Genomic DNA, 20533 nt, shown 5'->3' with positions numbered 1-20533 from the left:
TTGACTGATCGACGTCAACCGGTTCGACCGTGACCCGAAATCAGTCAAACCGGCTCTATATGCGGTAAATACAAAAAACCCGGTTCTTGGTTTTTGCTCCAGCTTATTGATGGGCCTCGGTATTCTTGGGCTTTCTAGATCACACGTCCTATTTTTGTTTTTGATTTTACCATATTTACCCAATAACTGTCGTCATGTAAAATAGGGATTTAAAAGGAAAAAGATTAAAGAGCCTATATATTGTGACTCTCTGCTCATCTGCTGCAGTGTCAGTACTATAAAAACTCTGTAGAATCATCAAGGTCAAACGTCAGTATTTTCTTTTTACATAAGAAATGACGATTTCTCAGTATTCGCTAGTTTTGTTCATTCTCATCGTGGCGGTTATAGTAGCCGGAGACGCCGCGAACGTAACCTACGACGGGCGATCGCTGATCATCGACGGCAAACATAAGATCCTTTTCTCCGGCTCCATCCATTATACTCGCAGCACTCCTCAGGTATTCTCGCCGTCTCCAACTTTGTATCGGTTTTGTAACGTCGTCGAAGTTTTACTTCTTCAATTCCCGGCGAATTCACGCCGATCAGTCACGTGAATTAGCACACACTATAGTCTGCGGCAGGTGTCGAAGACGAAATACGTGAGCCGTTAGAGCAGAGAGAGAGAGAGAGAGAGAGAGAGAGAAAGAGGATAAGATCGTCTTTTCCAATTTATCTCGACTAGGCCGTTTATAACTTTGTTTAATTTTCGATATTGAGTACTCTTATTTTCTGATATATTCTTATTCGACCCCAAACATTCTGAAGTTATTAAAATCTCCAATTAAATCGTCTATGCCTTGATGCTTTTGGCGGCATCTCTCTTCATCTCTTTTCTGATCTAATCTCCAATTAAAGTTCTTCTTCTTCATCTTCTTCGTCGGCAAAGTATTAATGGAAGTCTCGGAACTTGCAGATGTGGCCGTCTTTGATAGAAAAGGCAAAATCAGGAGGATTAGATGTAATAGACACTTATGTGTTCTGGAACATTCACGAGCCGCAACAAGGACAGGTTCGTCACTCTCTCCTCTCTCTACTCTACAGCATATATTTAGAGATAAGACTAATTAATGAAGGTATTATGCGATTGATGTTATATTGTGATCATGTCTGCAGTTCGATTTCAGTGGACGACGTGATATCGTGAAGTTCATCAAGGAAATACAAGCGCACGGCTTATATGTCTGTCTTCGGATTGGACCTTTTATCCAGGGTGAATGGTCTTATGGGTATATTCTTTTGGCCATTATTAGATCTCGTTCATCCATATGTCTTTTGGTTTCGTGGAATGTTTAGGTTTTTATAATACACATTTTGCAGGGGTTTGCCTTTCTGGTTGCATAATGTCAAAGGGATTGTCTTTAGAACAGATAATGAGCCATTCAAGGTATTCATATTTTTGCTGAACTCAAATATGGCTTCAATACATAGTACATACATAACACTTCCATGTTTTTTTTTAAAGAAGATGACATTTTTATTTGCAGTATCACATGAAGAGATATGCACAAATGATTGTTAAGCTGATGAAATCGGAGAAGTTGTATGCTTCTCAAGGAGGACCAATCATACTCTCGCAGGTTTTACATTTTGTTGTTTGTTTTTCATTTATGTTTCCTTCGAATTTGTTTGTTTTCCTGTAATCTCAGAGTTATGTATGCAAAAAACAGATTGAGAACGAGTATGGGATGATAGCTAGAGCTTTTCGACAAGATGGGAAATCATATGTCAAATGGGCAGCAGAAATGGCTGTGGAGCTTGAGACAGGAGTGCCATGGGTCATGTGCAAGCAAGATGATGCCCCTGACCCTGTGGTTAGTTTGTTTATACGTTTGTTCTGCATTTTGGCTCATTATCTGCCATTTTTTTTGCTATCTTATGGTTTCTATGTTGCATCAGATTAATGCTTGCAATGGGAGGAAATGTGGAGAAACATTCCAAGGACCCAATTCACCAAACAAACCTGCAATCTGGACTGAGAACTGGACGAGTTTGTATGGTCTCCTTTTCGAATTCACGACATTGCTGTTTGCTTTCCAGTTCCCAAATATGTAATTAACTTTCAGCTGCCCCCTTTCCTTTACATAGTTATCAAACATATGGCGATGAACCACTGATAAGGTCAGCTGAGGATATAGCATTTCAGGTCGCTCTATTCATAGCTAAGAACGGAAGTTTTGTAAACTACTACACGGTACTTTTCCAGTCTTGCTCTATTTTTCTTTTAAAAGTCTCTACTGTATAATAGAAGCAAGAGTAATACTGATTTGACACTACATCTTATTCTAGTATCATGGAGGAACAAACTTCGGGAGAAACGCTTCACAGTTTGTGATCACCAGTTATTATGATCAGGCTCCACTTGATGAATATGGTAATTTTTCAAGCCATTCACACTTGATGAAAGTAAAACATACATGGTTGGTGACACCTAAAGGAATTACATGCTGCAGGATTACTTAGGCAACCAAAATGGGGACACCTAAAGGAATTACATGCTGCAGTTAAGTTGTGTGAAAAGCCTTTACTTTCTGGACTGCAAACTACAATATCATTGGGAAAGCTACAAACTGTAAGTACATTCCAACCAACTGTATCTTCTCCTGTTTGATATCATGAAGAATATTGGAATAGTGATCTTTATGTCTTATTTAAAAGGCCTTTGTGTTTGGGAAGAAGGCAAACCTATGCGCTGCCTTACTTGTGAATCAAGACGACTGTGAGGCTACTGTGCAGTTTCGTAATTCTTCATATCTCTTGTCTCCAAAATCTATAAGTGTCTTGCAAGACTGCAAGAATGTAGCCTTCAACACTGCCAAGGTAAGCTCATACGTCAAGATTTATTATAAATGCAGATTTCTTGTGATGCATTCATTTGTATTTTGTGGTGTGGATAGGTCAATGCGCAATACAGCACCAGAACAAGGGAACCAAGACAAAAGTTGTCTTCTCCTCACATGTGGGAGGAGTTTACAGAAACTGTCCCAAGTTTCAGTGAAACGTCAATACGGTCAGAGTCTTTGCTTGAGCACATGAATACAACACAGGATACCTCCGACTATCTGTGGCAAACAACTAGGTAAAGCCAATTATATCCCGTAAGATATACAGCATTAGTCAAGATAGATAAGTAGTATATTCTGTGTTGGATATTCTAAGTTATAATGTTTCTTTGGGAATAAAGGTTTCAGCAACCTGAAGGAGCTCAATCAGTTCTTAAAGTCAATCATCTTGGACATGTTTTACACGGCTTTGTTAATGGGAAGTTCATAGGTATGCCTTTTTACCGTTGAATCCTACTCAAAGTTAAAGGTTTTATGGCATCATAAAAGTTAAATGCTTCTAAGTTTGAGTTCTCTGTAGGTTCTACGCACGGAACTTTCAAAGCGCATAGATTTTTGCTAGAGAAAAATGTGTCATTGAATAATGGCACAAATAACATCGCATTACTCAGCGTAATGGTAGGGTTACCGGTGAGCCCCAATCTTTTCTTCTGAACTTCTTCAATTTGCTCCAAACAGAGTACTTCTAGATCAGTATTTGTAGCAAATATCAAAAACCATATGGAGTACATTGTTTCTGACGCCGTCTCTCTTTGGAACACAGAACTCAGGGGCACATTTAGAAAGGAGAGTCGTTGGATCACGGAGCGTAAAGATTTGGAATGGAAAACATTCACTGTACTTCAACAACTATAGTTGGGGATATCAGGTAAAAAAATTTCTGAGTTTTACTCTTCAACAGAACTTAATTATCTCCTTCATGTTAACTGATACTGGCTCCATATCGTTGTGGAGGTTGGGCTGCAAGGGGAGAAATTTCATGTTTACACAGAAAATGGGGCGGCAAAAGTTCAGTGGAAGAAGTACAGAGACTCCAAAAGTCAGCCTCTAACTTGGTACAAGGTAGAACAACAGAATAGTAAAATAGTACTAATTCAATATATTACTCAAAACTTCATTCTCTGAGATATTTTATTTCTATAGGCGTCATTTGACACACCAGATGGGACCGATCCGGTGGCCTTGAACTTAGGATCAATGGGAAAAGGAGAAGCTTGGGTGAATGGTCAGAGTATTGGTCGGTACTGGGTCTCCTTTCATACTTCCAAAGGGAACCCTTCTCAGATATGGTAGGAAGATATCTGTTCACTCTCCTATTTGAATTATCTTGGTAATGAATCAAATGTTACTCTTTGAAGCCATGTTTCCTCTTTTTAGGTACCATATACCGCGATCTTTTCTTAAACCCAGTAGTAACTTACTAGTCATTTTGGAAGAAGAAAGAGAAGGGAATCCTCTTGGTGTAACTATAGACACAGTATCAGTCACCGAAGTCTGTGGTCATGTCTCCAGTTCACATCCTTCTCCTGTGATTTCTCAGAGAAGAAAAGGCCACAACCGGAAAAAACAGAGACATCTAAAACACCAGTATGATAAGAGGCCTAAGGTTCAGCTCCAGTGTCCTAATGGCAGGAAAATTTCTAAGGTAATGTTTGCAAGCTTTGGTACTCCAAATGGAAATTGTTGGAGCTATTCCGTTGGAAGCTGTCACTCACCCAAATCGTTGGCAGTTATACAGAAGGTAGCTACTATTGTCCCTGTGAATTCTGCCTTCCTGATATCATAAAGCTCAAATAAGATTTTCTTGTGAATGTATGTAGGCTTGTCTGAACAAGAGTAAGTGTTCTGTTCCAGTATGGAGCAAAACATTTGGAGGAGATTCATGTCCACAAGCTGTTAAATCCCTGCTGGTTCATGCTCAATGCTCATGAGAGTCCAATTCTTTAGATTAGTTTTCTCTTACTTTTTTTCTTCTCTTTCTCTTTCTCTTTCTTATTGTGACCAAATAACAAAGGTATTAATGAAATTACAAAAGCACAATACAAGGTTTGAGTTACATAATGATTAGATCTTCCGGTGGCTAAGGCTTAAACTAGGTCTACAATTAGTGTTTCAATCAAACTATCTAATGCATCATGAAAGCCATGAAAATTTTGAGCAGGAATCATTCTATCTGTCGGATTTCCTCCACCGCAGAATTTTCATAAACTTCAGTCTCGTGAAACCCCGGTTTTCCGACAATCTCTTTTCGAGCCATAATCGGTTTGATCCTCATGACTCTTCTATATCTCTCTTCTATTCCTTCTCTCATTCTCTTATGCAGCTCCTCATCAAGAGTTCCCGCCATTCCTTCTGAAGACAGAGCATCCAACACCAACTTATATGTATACTCTCTTGGAACCAACCCGGCCTCCACCATCTCCACCACCAAATCCCGAGCCTCGGCCGCTCTCCTGGTCTCAACAAGAGCGTGTATTAGCGGCGTGTACGTACTTGAACCAGGTACACCATGACCCATCTTCTTCATTGTCCTCATCATCTCAATTGCACGTTCTATCTCATTAGTAACACTATAATACCTTATAAAAGAATTATAAGTCACCTGGTTCGGAACACATCCTCTCTTCTTCATATCTTCAAACAGCTCCAAAGCCCTACCAATACGATTCGTTTTGCAACATCCATCGATCAAGCAATTGTAAGTCACCACATCAGGTACAAACCCTCTGAACAACATTTCCCTAAACATTCGATTAGCTTCCCACATCCTTCTCCTTATAGCCTTTCTACACCCGGTCTGCATTCCATATCTACAGTATGAGCTAATCAAAATGGTGTAAGTATAGATGTCTGGTGGGTATCTAAAACCAGGTAATTGCATCTGATCCAACAGAAATCGAGCTTTTTTGAAATTCCCAACTCAACAAAGAGCATTGATGATTGTATTGTAAGCATAAACATCAGGTTTGCAATGATACTCCTTCATCCTATAAAACGTAGCTAACGACTCTTTCACAAAACCTTCTTCTCCTAGGCATTTCATCAAACACGTTACAGACGCTGTGGTAACCACATTTTTCCCGTTCTCTCTTCTAGAAACTTGCCGGAGAAAATCCCAGAGACCAGTAAAGTCATTGCCTTTAGCTAATAGACAAGCCATATCTCTACAAGTGACCTCATTATGATCAAACCCGAAATGGGTTTCGATCCAAAAGAAGAACTCCATAGCTTTCTGCAACCCGAGTGAAACTTTCTTAGGATCCATATACGCGNCACCAAATCCCGAGCCTCGGCCGCTCTCCTGGTCTCAACAAGAGCGTGTATTAGCGGCGTGTACGTACTTGAACCAGGTACACCATGACCCATCTTCTTCATTGTCCTCATCATCTCAATTGCACGTTCTATCTCATTAGTAACACTATAATACCTTATAAAAGAATTATAAGTCACCTGGTTCGGAACACATCCTCTCTTCTTCATATCTTCAAACAGCTCCAAAGCCCTACCAATACGATTCGTTTTGCAACATCCATCGATCAAGCAATTGTAAGTCACCACATCAGGTACAAACCCTCTGAACAACATTTCCCTAAACATTCGATTAGCTTCCCACATCCTTCTCCTTATAGCCTTTCTACACCCGGTCTGCATTCCATATCTACAGTATGAGCTAATCAAAATGGTGTAAGTATAGATGTCTGGTGGGTATCTAAAACCAGGTAATTGCATCTGATCCAACAGAAATCGAGCTTTTTTGAAATTCCCAACTCAACAAAGAGCATTGATGATTGTATTGTAAGCATAAACATCAGGTTTGCAATGATACTCCTTCATCCTATAAAACGTAGCTAACGACTCTTTCACAAAACCTTCTTCTCCTAGGCATTTCATCAAACACGTTACAGACGCTGTGGTAACCACATTTTTCCCGTTCTCTCTTCTAGAAACTTGCCGGAGAAAATCCCAGAGACCAGTAAAGTCATTGCCTTTAGCTAATAGACAAGCCATATCTCTACAAGTGACCTCATTATGATCAAACCCGAAATGGGTTTCGATCCAAAAGAAGAACTCCATAGCTTTCTGCAACCCGAGTGAAACTTTCTTAGGATCCATATACGCGGCGGGACCTAGAACAAGGACTTCGGAACGGCGTCGTTGCGATTCTTCACGGAGGTTTCTCTGTTTTAACGGTGACCGGTGACGAAAACCCTTTTGCCGACCGATGGATCGTGGGGAGATGAAGAAGAATCTTGGGATTGAGCGGAGAACATCGGAGACGAGCTGCTGAGACCATGGATTCGCGACCGTTGAAGAAGCGAGAACGGCGTCGAACGGACGGTTCTGAATCATGGCGGCGATGAGCTGATCGATAACGCGGTTGCATTGCGACGGTTTCATGGTCTCCTCCTGGTTGCTACTTCGAGTTTCGTTACATTAACACAACTCAGGAACACATATCTCCGAACTTTTAAAAATATTTCTATTTTGCCTCATACTTTTAAATTGACCGATTCGACCAGTCACTTTTTTACTTTTAAAAATTATTGCAGATGAACTGTGTGCAGTTCATATTTTTTTGTCTTTTTGTGGCAAAAGCACGAGAAATACATGTAGATCTGGTCTACAGCTTTTTTGATGCTGTTCACCCTTGATCTGCATTTGAACAGCCAAATATTTGATCTACTTTAATTCTGCTTGATTTGTTTGAACCACTTGATCTGCACGGCATGATATGCTTTTTCCATTCAAAGCCTATATATAACAAAGATGTGAAAACTCCAATTACATTACATATAGGACCCTAAACTTTGGAAAAATCTCATTTATAGCCCAAGATTTTTGCTTTAATTTGAATGAAGCGATTCAATTTCAAGCATTTTTTCCTTGGTTCGGATGGCTAAAGTAGGAACCGATCTCGAGCCATATCATTGAATTGAAAACTGTGTTTAAAAGAGCCCAAACCCGACCCACTCAGCTTCGTTGGTGATTCGTGGTGAGAATCGGAGAGAAGAGAAGGAAGACTTGGGAGAGTCCCATCTTGGTGAAACCGATCTCCGGCTAGAAACAGTCCACGGCGACATCGTCTCCATATCGGAGCAGTAATATTCATTTTCCGATCTCGACCGGTTTTTTCTCCGACTACTTCTACCACCGCTCTTGTTCTTCCTCAGCCTAAACTTAGGCGACGGGAAACATCCAAATCCGGCAACGGAAAAATCGGAACTTTGTTCGGGTTCGGGTTCGGATCCGGGTCGGATTCGGTTAGGGCGATGGGGCTGCCACCTTTCCGAGAAAGCTCGCGGAGATGATCGGAAAGAAGGTGCCGGGGAGTAGAATACAGAAGGCGACGACGGCGTTGGTGGTGGCTTTAGCTTCGATGGGGTAGTAGAGAAAGAAGGAGTGAGAGGAGATAAAGGACGGCTTTTTGAGTTGGAGATGAAAGAAGACGACGGCGGAGATAACGCCGGCGGGTAAAGCGGCTGAGAGTGAGACAATGGTTTGAACCGGAGAGGGGATAGCTTCTTTGGAGGGTGAAGAAAAGGAGTAGTGGGTTGAGAAATTCGGGTTTTGGGTACACCGGGTCGGATCTCCCAGCTGAAAGGTATAGTTCCTGGTCTCTTGAATGAATCATCAACGTCGACGACAATGGCCATTTTGGATTTCTGTTTTTAGCTCTCAAGAAGAAGAGACAAGCAATAAAAAATAAAACAGAGAGAAATGAGACTTTAGAGAGTTGGATTAAGAAATGTCTTTATATGATGAGAGTGGTGAGAGAATGAGAGAGATGAGAGGCGAGATTAGAGGAAGATAGGAGTGGGTGGCGGGAGAGATTAGAGATGTTTATCTCTGTGTAATTTGACTTGGTTTCAATTGGTCCCTACCCTTTTTTTTTTTTACTTAACTTTTCAATTATGCAATGGTCACCACTCACCACAATATATAGATAACCCACACCAAGTTCTTTACTTTAGAAAACAAAAATACACCTTTAATCTAAGGTCATGAGACCTACCTATTAGGCTACTTTGAAGATTAGAACCCAATACAAGGGCAATATACTAGAACAAACCCGATAGGTTATTCAATTGATAATCACAAAAGTCAATCAGAACTCTTTATTATTATTCATCTTATGGTATATGATATCTATGTAAGTGTTGACGACTTTTAAAAGTTTTTATAATAATAAGATCGACAGAATTAAAGGGCTATAAGATTTGAAATATCAAGTGCTCTAAAATAGTAACAACATCAGCATGCGGTCTTCCATGATTTAGACGTGAAAGGGAAAATTAAACCAAACAAATTTGTGGGTAATAAAATTTCAAACTTTGAAATGATCAATGACTCTTTCCCTACATGAGCTCAAAAGGGCTAACCACTTCACTTTTGTCTTGTCTGCAAAAGATTTTAATGTAGTCTTTAATATATAGCAAGGCATAATGATGATGATAATGATGATATGTGTCACATAAGATGAAACCAAACTTCAAATGACCACCACCTAGTCTCGGTTAAATGATTTTTACTGGAATTGCGGAAAGAGCAGGGTACGTACTCGGTACTCTCATCCTGCACCGCATACAAGACGTTGAACCCATAATAAAATGAAGATTATAAGATCTTTTCTAGCCATCCGGGACTAGTGGAAACTGATATACAGATTCCTTTGCTCATGAAAGTTGAAAGACCATATCTGTTTTCAGCTTGCTGATGGCAGATCTTAGCCTTTTTGCTTAACCAATATATCATCAGCTTCAAAGACCTTGTCAAAAGAAAAGGAAAAATCTTTATTCGTATTTCGTAATGCCTTGTTGTTTGTCACACTGTGAGTTATGGAAAAGTAGCGAATTATAGGTTTACCTCTCGAGCAAATGTGAATAGCCATGTCAGTGCTTAGATTCAAGTGTACATCACGTAGATGTGAAAGTATCCAACCAGGTAGTTTGGACCGCTTATCATGATGGCTATATCACTTCAATGGCAATGTATTATTAGACCAAAGAAATGTAACATTATAAGCCAAACATAAGCATATAGTCTCTGTTCAGTCCTAAGAATTTCTTCCCTTTTCTAAGGAACCAGGTAAGCTATCAAATGTCTATTCTAGAGGTAATCCCAATACTTGCGGATATATTTGATACAAAATCAAATATTTAGTAGGACCATAAAAATCTATTAATTTATAGAGGTTTAAATTTATCGATTATTAATTTTTAGAGATACTTTTCTAATTTGGTAAAAAATACAACAAAATAAATTAAAAATAATATTTTATAGATACAATTACAAGAAGAATAACAATTATCATATTTTGAATATAACACTCAAAGATTTTGATATAGTAAAATTATTAGAAATGAACTATAATGAAAATCAATGTGTATATATACATATATTTTGATAATTTTATATAATTATTAATTTATATTAGTGATTGGACCATATGTTTGCAAATGATTTTTTTTAATTATTATTTTATTATATTATCGAATATTTAAAATAAAGGTTATCAAGAAATTTAACCACATATAATGATAAAAACTATACTTGTATATGTTCTGCAAGCATATGGTTCATCTCACATTTCTTGATTGTTTCAGCAACTTCACTAACATTCACTGTTCTTATGGACTCCCAGTCTACAGTGTCCATTGTCCTTATTGTTTTTTTTCTCTTTTCCCTGCTCTACCTTGTAACCCCTTGTTATTATTTGGGAAGTACGTGATTTTTCTTTGTAGACTTTATAATAGATTACGGATGAATGTTTTTGTTAGGATATTGTGACATTCAAATTTAATTCATGGGTATTATAGCATTTAAAATCATTAGAAATGTAATTTAGCAGTTTCTTTTGTTAAATTATTCATCAAATAAAATCTTTTGATATCTAGCTTACCATATTAATTTGTTACTTATCATCATACTTACCTATCATCTTTATATGATTCTATTTCTTTGAAACAAATAAATTAGCATATTATTTATTATAATTAAAAATAGCTTTATTTCTAGATATACAGTAATTTGAATTTTTTAAATGAATATAATTTGTTCAATCTATAAAATATTCAAGCTTTATTAATATTATTCTTTTTGAAAATATCTATTCAACTAAAATTTTGACTGAGTAACGGGTCAAAACTTTAATATTTAAATTCAATTTCATTAATTTTTGTTGTTGAGTTGTATAATCTTATATACTATAATAAACTTTTTAGATAATTAAATTTTAGTTTAATAATAGTTTAACTTGGTATTTTTAAGAATATCATAAATATTTAATTGATCAAAAAGTTAAAAATTATAAACACTCTAATTTGATTTGTTATACTATGAGTCAATAATATGTCAATATAATATGACAGAATTTCAAGAAACCAAATATACTAAAAAAAGTTAACTTATATTAAATTACTCATAATATAATATCTCACATCTTAAAAACCAGATTTACAAAATTATGTCTTAAAATGACATTCAAGTCATGATGTAGAACATACATTATTGAAATACTTTCACATAGCTAAACTAATATAACAAATTAAAATTTTATTTTAAAATATTAAATTTTGTATAAAGTTAAATTTAATACTATTTTAGTAAATATATTAGACTGTGTTGAACATAAAAAGGACAATAAGTTTCCCGCTCAACTATAGGAAGTTTCAACCTACTTACTGATGTCATTACCCATAGTCTTGTTAATATTTTTCTTTAATTGAAGTAGCCATTTAGGCATTTCATCTTATTAAAGTAAATAAACTAATAACGATTTTTTTTTTTTTACTTGATAGCGTTTTTGATCTCGTCGTATGTTGCAGCATTCTCAAGTCTAAGGTTAAGAACCACAGCTGATACATCCGTGGGGATTTCAACACGGAATGATGTTCCAGCTAATTTTCCCTTGAGCGACGGTATCACTTTACCAACATCCTAATGATAACATTCAGTTATGAAATGAAATAAAAACCAATAGGTTAAGAGTTGACAATAAACTAAACTAATACAACATATTAAAATTTTATTTTAAAATTTTAAATTTTGTATAAAATTAAATTTAATACTATTTTAGTAAATATATAAGAGTGTGTTGAACATAAAAAACACAATAAGTTTCCCGCTCAACTATGGGACCCACAATTGGATCAAATAAATCGTAACGGTTTCTAATTTCAATCGACGGTCAGCATTGATCCGTTTATTATTTATTTATTATAAATACTTTAATTAGAAATAATTAATTCTGAAGATTATAAGATCTTTTCTAGCCATCGGGGACTAATGGAAACTGATATACAGATTCCTTTTCTCATGAAAGATGAAAGACCATATCTGTTTTCAGCTTGCTGATGGCAGTTCTTAGCCTTTTGCTTAACCAATATATCATCAGCTTCAAAGACCTTGTCAAAAGAAAAGGAAATCTTTATCTTAATGCCTTGTTGTTTGTCTCACTGTGAGTTATGAAAAAGTAGCGAATCATAGGTTTACCTCTCGAGCAAATGTGAATACTGAATAGATGTCAGTTCTTGATTCAAGTGTACTGAATAGATGTCAGTGCTTAGATTCAAGTGTACTGTGAAAGTATATATCCAACCGGGTAGTTTGGACCGCTTATCATGATGGCTATATCACTTCAATGACAATGTATTATTAGATCAAAGAAGTGTAACATTACTAGAATTTAACTAGTGGTATATTACGGGACAATTTTTTATTTTTACATATAATAATATTAAAAATTTATGGCCTACTAATTTGTATTAAAATTTAAAAACTTTAGAATTTAGTATCTTATAGATTTAACATGTTTAACAAACTTGATTATTTAGTATTAGAATTATACATTTATAGTTCAAGTTTTTAAAGGAGATTAACAATTCCATTTCACTTATCTTACACCGAATAAATATTAATACTAATTCTCTCACTCCGCTAGCTATTATATTTTTTTATTAAAATAGATTATTATGTCATATTTACATATATACTGTACACTTTTATAAATTAAAAATTTTTAGTTACATCATAATAAAATATATCTTTTTAATCTGTAAACTTATAATATTTATGTATTATGTTTATGAAGGTAAAATATAAAATTTAGAAGTAATTATTTTTTCTTAAAATCCATATCTTATTTGTTAGATGAGAGGTGAAGTAAAATATTTAATTACTAATTAATATACTTTTAAGATCTTAGTATTAAATTGTAAGATTTAATACGCTGGAATTCATCCAAAAAAAAAGAGAAACCCGCTAAAATTTGTTTATGTTGTTTTTATTTAATAATTAACAATTTATTAGACCAAAGTCGAAAACCAAAAACATGTACATACAAATCATATACACAAAAGTAAGGTTTTTCTCCTCCATTCATTTTCATTTAAACACACTAATAATTATAATTGTAACTTTTCTAATTTCTCACATCCTCCTCCACCATATCCCAAATACTAAATATTTTCTTTGTTTTTTTATAATGTTTTTGCATAGGTTGAAACCCCAATTAAGAGTTTGATTATATTTTTTGTTTACTATATATTTTACATTGTTTGAATTTTATTGTTTCTTTGTTTATGTACCTTTTTCTTATATTATTTTGATTTAAAATACATATGTATTCTAATATGTATAATAAAAATTTGATGACCATAATAATATTTTGGTTATAACCATCACATAATAAGGGAATCAAGCTAAAGAAAATATCTTAATTCTCTACTTTAGATGTTTGATCTTTCATTCTCTCATCCTTGTTGTATGTGTTTAGGAAATCAATTCAAATATCATTGTAAAAGCTTACTTCTATATTTTTGGAATTTGTCAGATATATATATATATATATATATATATATATATATATATATATATATATTACATTGTTTTAGATGTTTTAAAACCATTGTATATTTTAGATTATCATCTTATAAGTAATCATTTTTTAATATTCTTCTACTATATTCATCCCACAAGGTCATGAGGTTGAAAATATCTATTTATAATTCTCTATTCTCTTATAGTACTCAAATTTAAATGGAGTATACTATAGAAAAAGAATATAATTTTTTAAAAAATACCATCTAATTAAACTCTCTAAAGATGAAACTATTAGTATGAAATATAAATTGATGAGTGAAACTTAAAAAAAAGAAACCAAAAAGATAGAAGTTTTCTTGGGATTTTTAAAAATCTCTAGATTGAAGTTCATATGCTGTTATAAGAAAACTAATTTAGTTTGTCACTTACAAAATATGAATCTGAATTTTTATGTATGAGTTTATATCAACAAAAAACCAAATCATGTGTAAGTTTAAAATTTCATCGGGCAACTTGGTATCCTTTTATAGAAAAAGCAAAACAAATTAAAAATTTATTTCTAATTAACTCACATTTAATGTCATGTGTAATTCTACATTTAACTCAAATGTAAGTATGTAACTCCTACCCACTATTATAAATTAGCTAACTCACATTTTGTTAGCTATATTTATTTATTTATATATATATATACATATATATATATAGCTTCTATTTATATTTCTTTAAACTTTGAAATGAGGAATATTTACACATAATATTTTTACACATACTTAGTAATTTTTTTTGATAATTTTGTTTGATACAATTTTACTAGAATACAATCTTAAAATCTATTATTTGATTATGTTATTATTGTTAATAGAAAAAGAACAAAATATTGTTTTATAAATATTCAGAAATATAATAAAAACTATTATGCATGCAAACACACATTGCGTGAACTAATACCTAGTAACATATAAAATTAAAGATTATATAGAAAATAACAAATAAACTAATAAAAATATTATTACAAATGAAAAATGTTCTTCATCTTATAGTTTACCCCCAACTAATTTTAACTTGCTTTTGAAAATGATGATACTGTACATCAAAAATTAAAAGTATTTTAAGAAGTTATTTGGTTTCCTAAGAATTAAAATGTACATCAAACATAATCATATAGTCTCTGTTCAGTCCTAAGAATTTCTTTTATTTTCTAAGGAACAAAGTGAGCTATCAAATGTGTATTCTAAAGGTAATCTAAGATACTTGTGCATATATTTAATACATTAAAACTTTTATAAATTAATAATATTAAGACCATAAAAATCTATTAATTTGTAGAGATTTAAATTTCTCGATTATTAATTTATAAAGATACTTTTCTAATTTGGTAAAAAAAATTCAACAAAAGAAATTCAAAATTCAAAATTCAAAATTCAAAATTCAAAGTTCAAAAAGCCCAAATAAGTTTCCGCTCCACCATGGGACCCACAATTGCATCGAATAAATCATAACGGTTTCGTTCTTCAATCGACGGTCAGCATTGATCCGTTTATTATTTATAAATACTTTGATTAGAAATAATTAATTCTGAGAGTTTTTTCATTTTGCCTCTTCTTCTCTCCTTCAAGTTCAAGATCTCTCTCTTTCTCTCTCGCAGAAGAAGAGAAACCCTAAATCTCACCGGAATAAAAGAACGCCGAGCCGGAGATTTCCAATTTCTTCGTGAACGATGTCTTTCTCGTCGTCATCGAGGAAACTATCCCAGGAGAATCCGATCCCTCGTCCGAACTACTTAGCCAAGACTCGAACCTCCTCACTCCGCGATGTTGGTAACCGTCGTGTTCCCCTTGGCGAAATCACAAACCAGAAGCCTGGCTCGAAAAATTCTTCATCGTCTTCTACTCTGGTAAGTTTTACCAATGGATTCTCTCAACTTGCGTTCTGTTTTCCATTTCAATTCCGGTGTCTCTTTGTCGAGGAATCCTAGTTTTAGGGTTTATCCTAGAAATTAATTGAAGTCTTTAATCTGTTTGTTATCATCTCTCAAGGTGCATTGTTCGAATAAGATCGGCCAATCGAAGAAAGCACCAAAGCCAATCGCGAAATCAATCGCAATCGTTCCTTACGAAGCCACTCAATCAGATCAGTTAAGATCATCCACTCATGACTCTTTGGAGAATCCCAAAGTTGAATACATGGTCGAGAGCAGTACTATTGCTCTCCTGGAGTCATCAAACACTGATTTTGGGAATGATGATAAGATTGTGAACATTGATAGTAACTTGATGGATCCACAGCTTTGTGGTGTCTTTGCTTCTGATATCTACCAGCATTTGCGTGTATCCGAGGTAAGGATTGTTGCAGTTTTTACCCTAGCCACAGTTTGACTTGATTCTGTTTCTGAAACGTCTTAAAATTTTTTTGGTTATTCTTCTTCTCTGCAGTTAGAAAAAAGACCGGCTCTGGATTACATGGAAAGAATGCAGCCAAACATCAATGCTAATATGCGTTCTATACTGATTGACTGGCTCGTGGAGGTAAGCTTTTTTGATGAACCCTGGTTCATTAAGTTTACATTGATAAAGGCAATAAGTTTAGTAATGGAGAAAGCTGTATTATAGAATTGTCACTGGTAGGTAATGTGAAGTGTTACAAAGCTGTTCTCTTGATTTTCATAATAGGTTGCTGACGAGTATCGGCTTTCGTCTGAGACGTTGTACTTGGCAGTGAACTATATAGATCGGTATCTTACGGGCAACGTAATAGCCAGGCAAAATCTACAGTTACTTGGTGTTGCCTGCATGATGATTGCAACGTAAGAAATCTATTGATATTTTACCCTTTGGCTTCATCCTTTTTTCTTCTTCAGTAGTATGCAATTTCTAATCAGTAGATAAAACTGGAATTTTTAGAAAATACGAAGACGTGTGTGTGCCCCAAGTGGAGGATTTTTGTTATATCACTGATAACACATACTCAAGAGACGAGGTTTGTGTTTTGGTCTTCCCTGGACTAACTCTGCTTATATAGTGGTTTTGATATACATATATGCTCGTAAATAAGTCGTTAACCTTTATGCTTTCTAATAGCTTTTGGAGATGGAGTCTTCTGTTCTGAACTACTTGAAGTTCGAATTAACAACTCCAACAGCAAACTGTTTCTTGAGGTAGCTTCTGGTCATTTTGATGTTAACTTCAGTCATCATTTTTTTTTGTTGTGGTTCTTTGCTGATCTAAACTTGTAAAAATGGTGGTTAGGCGCTTTCTTCGTGCTGCTCAAGGCGGAAAGGAGGTATACTGTTATATGAAAATTAAAGATGAGCTTTCTAGGAAATGGGTGATGTGTTATATACGTTTCTGACTGGTTGTTGTATTAGGTACCATCACTGCTGTCCGAGTATCTAGCCTGCTATCTCACCGAATTGTCGCTGTTAGATTACGCTATGCTACGATACACTCCATCACTCATTGCAGCCTCTGCAGTTTTCTTGACACAACACATACTACACCCTTCAATAAAACCATGGGTATGACCACTGCATTTTCTAGGTTCTCAGTAGTTAACTTTATGCAACTCTGTGTTCTATTGAATCCTGTTAAATTGGTGGTTTTTACAGAACGCTACGTTAGAGCATTACACATCGTACAAGGCTACACATATGGAAGCATGCGTGAAGGATCTTCTTCAGCTGTGTCGTGGGAATCCCTCATCTGATGTAGTTGCAATCAGAAAGAAGTACAGTCAACACAAGGTAAAAAAACACTCCACTTTCTTTATTACGAATTGTTATAAATAAATGTCTGAAGTGCTTACTCTCTTTTTTCTTATCCTTGCAGTACAAGTTTGCAGCAAAAAAGCTTTGCCCCACATCACTACCGCAAGAGCTATTCCTTTGCTAGGCTTCTCAGTATCTTCTTTTTTTCTTCCACTCTTGTCTTGTAGGTATTGTTGATAAAGTTCGGAGCTACGTAGTATGTGTTCTGGGTAGTTCAACCTCCTTTGTTTGTTTGTTCTTTCTAGTAGGAAAAGAAGATAAAAAAAAAAAAAAAAAAAAAANCAGTTGATTAATTCAGTCAAGTGTCATAGTGTTTTTGGACGCATTACTTTGACTCTCGTTTACTCGAATATAATTTTTGTTTTGGACGCATTATTTGTGCTTCGTACGTTAATCGAGTAATCGAGTCAAAGAAACGCTTATTTGATGAGGTGAGCATTGAATTAAGTTGTTTGTACGCAATTATATACTCCGTTCCATAAAATATGATAAAATACAAGTCTATAAATTCTGCTACCTAACGTTCAAACATTTCAGCTCTAACGGCATTGCAATGTTCTTTTTTTTTTTTTTTTTTTTTTTTTTTTTTTTTTTTTTTTTTTNTTTAACCCAGTTTTGGTTTCATTAGAAACCAATCTCTATATATTATCCATAGAGCTTTTGGCTATACTAATCCAAACCAACACTTTTTGATAAGATTTCAGTTTTCACACATTATTCTTTCCCTTTAAAAATCATACAATCTTCTTTTATTAATTTTTACTTTGCGAGTTGCAATAAAGTGTAGTGCCATGAGCATTATAATTATTCAATGATCATTACAAATTGATAAATACGATCTATAATGGATCAAGTATTTATTAGATTTTGTATATATATAATGTTGAGGATTGATTAATGAACTCCTCTTTAGATATTTGTAGTCACGGAGTGGGTTGGTCGATTAATGACGGAAAGCTACGAGTTGGAAAAGATTCTTATAGTGCATAGTTACGATTCTTCTTTTCTAAATAAGTATAGTTTTCTTACAGGATAGTTGTCTTAAGTCAGTTGGTCGCCAAACCTTGTTAAAAAGATGTCAATATATCAACAAACTACGGCATCATCTTGATCTTTATATAATATTTGTCTTCAACTAATCTTTATATAAAGACAATACATATTTTTTCTTGAACTAAAAAGTGTAACCAAAAAATTAAGTATATAGCATGAGACCATAGTATTTTTATAATTATACTAGATTTTATATTGGAAGGAACCAAAACCTGATATTTTTCTAAGATCCATAACATTTATTTAAATTACTAATTGTAACACAATACCTAAGTAGAAAACCTAACCGATAATAGTAAGCAACGAATCTGATGCTCCTCTTTCTTTATTTTTTTTTGTTAAAATGCTCCTCTTTCTCTAAATTCGAATGAGATATATCACGGTAGCTGATACAAAAAGAAGAAGAAGACAATTCAAGTGTTTGTCATAATATACTCATGGCAATATAAGTTTATACTCATGGGATAATATAAATTTGGGTATAAAATGAAGATAACACTTTTAAGGGATCAAGTTGGAGAAAGTGCAGTTGAAATGATGAAAGGGGTTTCTGGTTCATTCTTTTATGATTCGTTAATGGACATTGAGGATGGCTGTGTGCGTGTACTAAAATAAGTGGACGATCTGAACCTTATTCTTGTTCTTGATCTCCTTGAGATCTTGATTAATAATATTATTTTTATTTTTTTCCTCAAATACACAAGTTTTGCGGTTCAAAGTTGTAATTCAAAATAATATATGTTATCTGAATCAATAGAATTCCCTTTATATATTTGGAGACTAAACTTGTCCCTTGAATTTTATTAGGCTAATGACTTGTCTGACGATAAATCTTCTCTAAGTTCTTGCGGAATATTTGGTTTCCCCCGAACCAAACTTTTTTTTTTTTTTGTCAAAGGGATTTCTATCCACGAACCAAACTTCCGGTATTATAACTAAAAAGAAAAAGAAAAAGTTCGTCTATATATATAGTAACTTTAATTATAATAGAGCATTGATATATAGAGAAAATTTACAACAAGAAAAAACCTCAACTTTTTACTAAAGCAACGCAAATAATTAATCAAAAAAAAAATCAGGTATTATATAGGGGAATTGGCAAGAATGACCACCGCGGGACCATTGCTGGACCATCGCTGGACCACCGCCGGACCATTGCCGGACCATCGCCAGACCACCACCGGACCATTGTCGGACCATTGCCAGACCACCGCCGGACCATTGCCGGACCACCGCCAAACCATCGCCAGACCACCGACGGACCGTTGCCGGACCACCGCCGAGCATCACCGAACCACCGTCCACCCCATCAACCACTACCCTAATCCATAAAACCCAAAAAGGTAATTTACTATACCCTTCCTCCTAAATTTCTAATTTTTTAAAACTAATAGCTATATTATTTGTTAGTTTTTTTTTTTTTTGGTTACTCACCTAATTCATCTTATCCTACTATATTAATTGAGAAGTACAAATATGAAACTAAACTTCAAATGTGTAAAAAATTACATTCAATTGCCATTAGAAAAAATTAATTAAGCTTAATTAACTAATTTAAATAAATATAATTAAATTAAAAAAAACACTCACATATCAAATATTAAAAAATTTAAAAAAATCTAAAAAAATATTTTATCTCTCTAATAAATTATAGACGAAATTACTAATTAATTTTTTTAAAAATATATAAACCAATCAAAATTTTAAAAACTAAGATTTTATATCCAAGTAAACAATACTATTATTTTTAATAACTAAATTCAAAGATTTTGTTAAGATTTCAAATTATGATTCTCCTATCATCTTTATTTTATTTACAAATTGTTTAGAACTTTCATATAATACTTATAATTAATAAAATGTATATCTTTTTTCTGCATATGTTGTGATTTGAATTTTTTTTAAATGAAGATTTATTACTCAATGTATGAAAATGTGTGTTTTAATTTCTACATTGGCGGGTTGGTAAAACTAAATTTATATAGATGATAAATCAATAATTTTTATTTAC

The 20533-nt window shown here is 34.1% G+C and overlaps 3 protein-coding genes and 2 pseudogenes across 3 annotated transcripts; 2 read left to right on the top strand and 3 right to left on the bottom strand.

Moving 5' to 3' along the window:
* On the top strand, window positions 76-4966 carry LOC104713408 (beta-galactosidase 16). Its single transcript, XM_010430517.2, has 19 exons — window positions 76-500; window positions 956-1051; window positions 1156-1268; window positions 1360-1426; window positions 1527-1619; window positions 1710-1853; window positions 1939-2033; window positions 2128-2233; window positions 2329-2413; window positions 2493-2611; window positions 2698-2859; window positions 2937-3118; window positions 3224-3312; window positions 3403-3512; window positions 3646-3750; window positions 3837-3944; window positions 4026-4171; window positions 4260-4623; window positions 4703-4966. The coding sequence occupies exons 1-19, from the start codon at window positions 336-338 to the stop codon at window positions 4811-4813; spliced, it is 2460 nt and encodes an 819-aa protein (XP_010428819.1). The 5' UTR covers window positions 76-335; the 3' UTR covers window positions 4814-4966.
* On the bottom strand, window positions 4881-6159 carry LOC104715868 (annotated as a pseudogene).
* LOC109125229 lies at window positions 6162-7407 on the bottom strand (annotated as a pseudogene).
* Window positions 7616-8758, bottom strand: LOC104713409 (proline-rich receptor-like protein kinase PERK5). The gene has a single exon (XM_010430518.2). The coding sequence runs from the start codon at window positions 8534-8536 to the stop codon at window positions 7829-7831; it is 708 nt and encodes a 235-aa protein (XP_010428820.1). The 5' UTR covers window positions 8537-8758; the 3' UTR covers window positions 7616-7828.
* LOC104713407 (cyclin-A1-2-like) lies at window positions 15289-17889 on the top strand. The gene is made up of 10 exons (XM_010430516.2): window positions 15289-15600; window positions 15743-16042; window positions 16139-16231; window positions 16376-16509; window positions 16607-16682; window positions 16784-16860; window positions 16952-16985; window positions 17071-17220; window positions 17311-17445; window positions 17531-17889. The coding sequence occupies exons 1-10, from the start codon at window positions 15424-15426 to the stop codon at window positions 17591-17593; spliced, it is 1239 nt and encodes a 412-aa protein (XP_010428818.1). The 5' UTR covers window positions 15289-15423; the 3' UTR covers window positions 17594-17889.

This window comes from Camelina sativa, chromosome 9 (genome assembly GCF_000633955.1).
Source record: "Camelina sativa cultivar DH55 chromosome 9, Cs, whole genome shotgun sequence".
In the NCBI taxonomy this organism is placed as follows: Eukaryota; Viridiplantae; Streptophyta; class Magnoliopsida; order Brassicales; family Brassicaceae; genus Camelina; species Camelina sativa.
The sequence above is the reverse complement of the archived record's forward strand: the minus strand, read 5'-3'. Positions and strand labels throughout refer to the sequence as shown.

Bases quoted from the DNA above. Each gene is read 5' to 3' on its own strand.
- LOC104713408 (XM_010430517.2), top strand. From the start codon at position 336: ATGACGATTTCTCAGTATTCGCTAGTTTTGTTCATTCTCATCGTGGCG. The intron at 3,751-3,836 runs GTAAAAAAATTT...ATCGTTGTGGAG, and splicing joins ACTATAGTTGGGGATATCAG to GTTGGGCTGCAAGGGGAGAA. The intron at 3,945-4,025 runs GTAGAACAACAG...TTATTTCTATAG, and splicing joins AGCCTCTAACTTGGTACAAG to GCGTCATTTGACACACCAGA.
- LOC104713409 (XM_010430518.2), bottom strand. From the start codon at position 8,536: ATGGCCATTGTCGTCGACGTTGATGATTCATTCAAGAGACCAGGAACT.
- LOC104713407 (XM_010430516.2), top strand. From the start codon at position 15,424: ATGTCTTTCTCGTCGTCATCGAGGAAACTATCCCAGGAGAATCCGATC. The intron at 16,232-16,375 runs GTAAGCTTTTTT...TTTTCATAATAG, and splicing joins TGATTGACTGGCTCGTGGAG to GTTGCTGACGAGTATCGGCT. The intron at 16,861-16,951 runs GTAGCTTCTGGT...AATGGTGGTTAG, and splicing joins ACAGCAAACTGTTTCTTGAG to GCGCTTTCTTCGTGCTGCTC.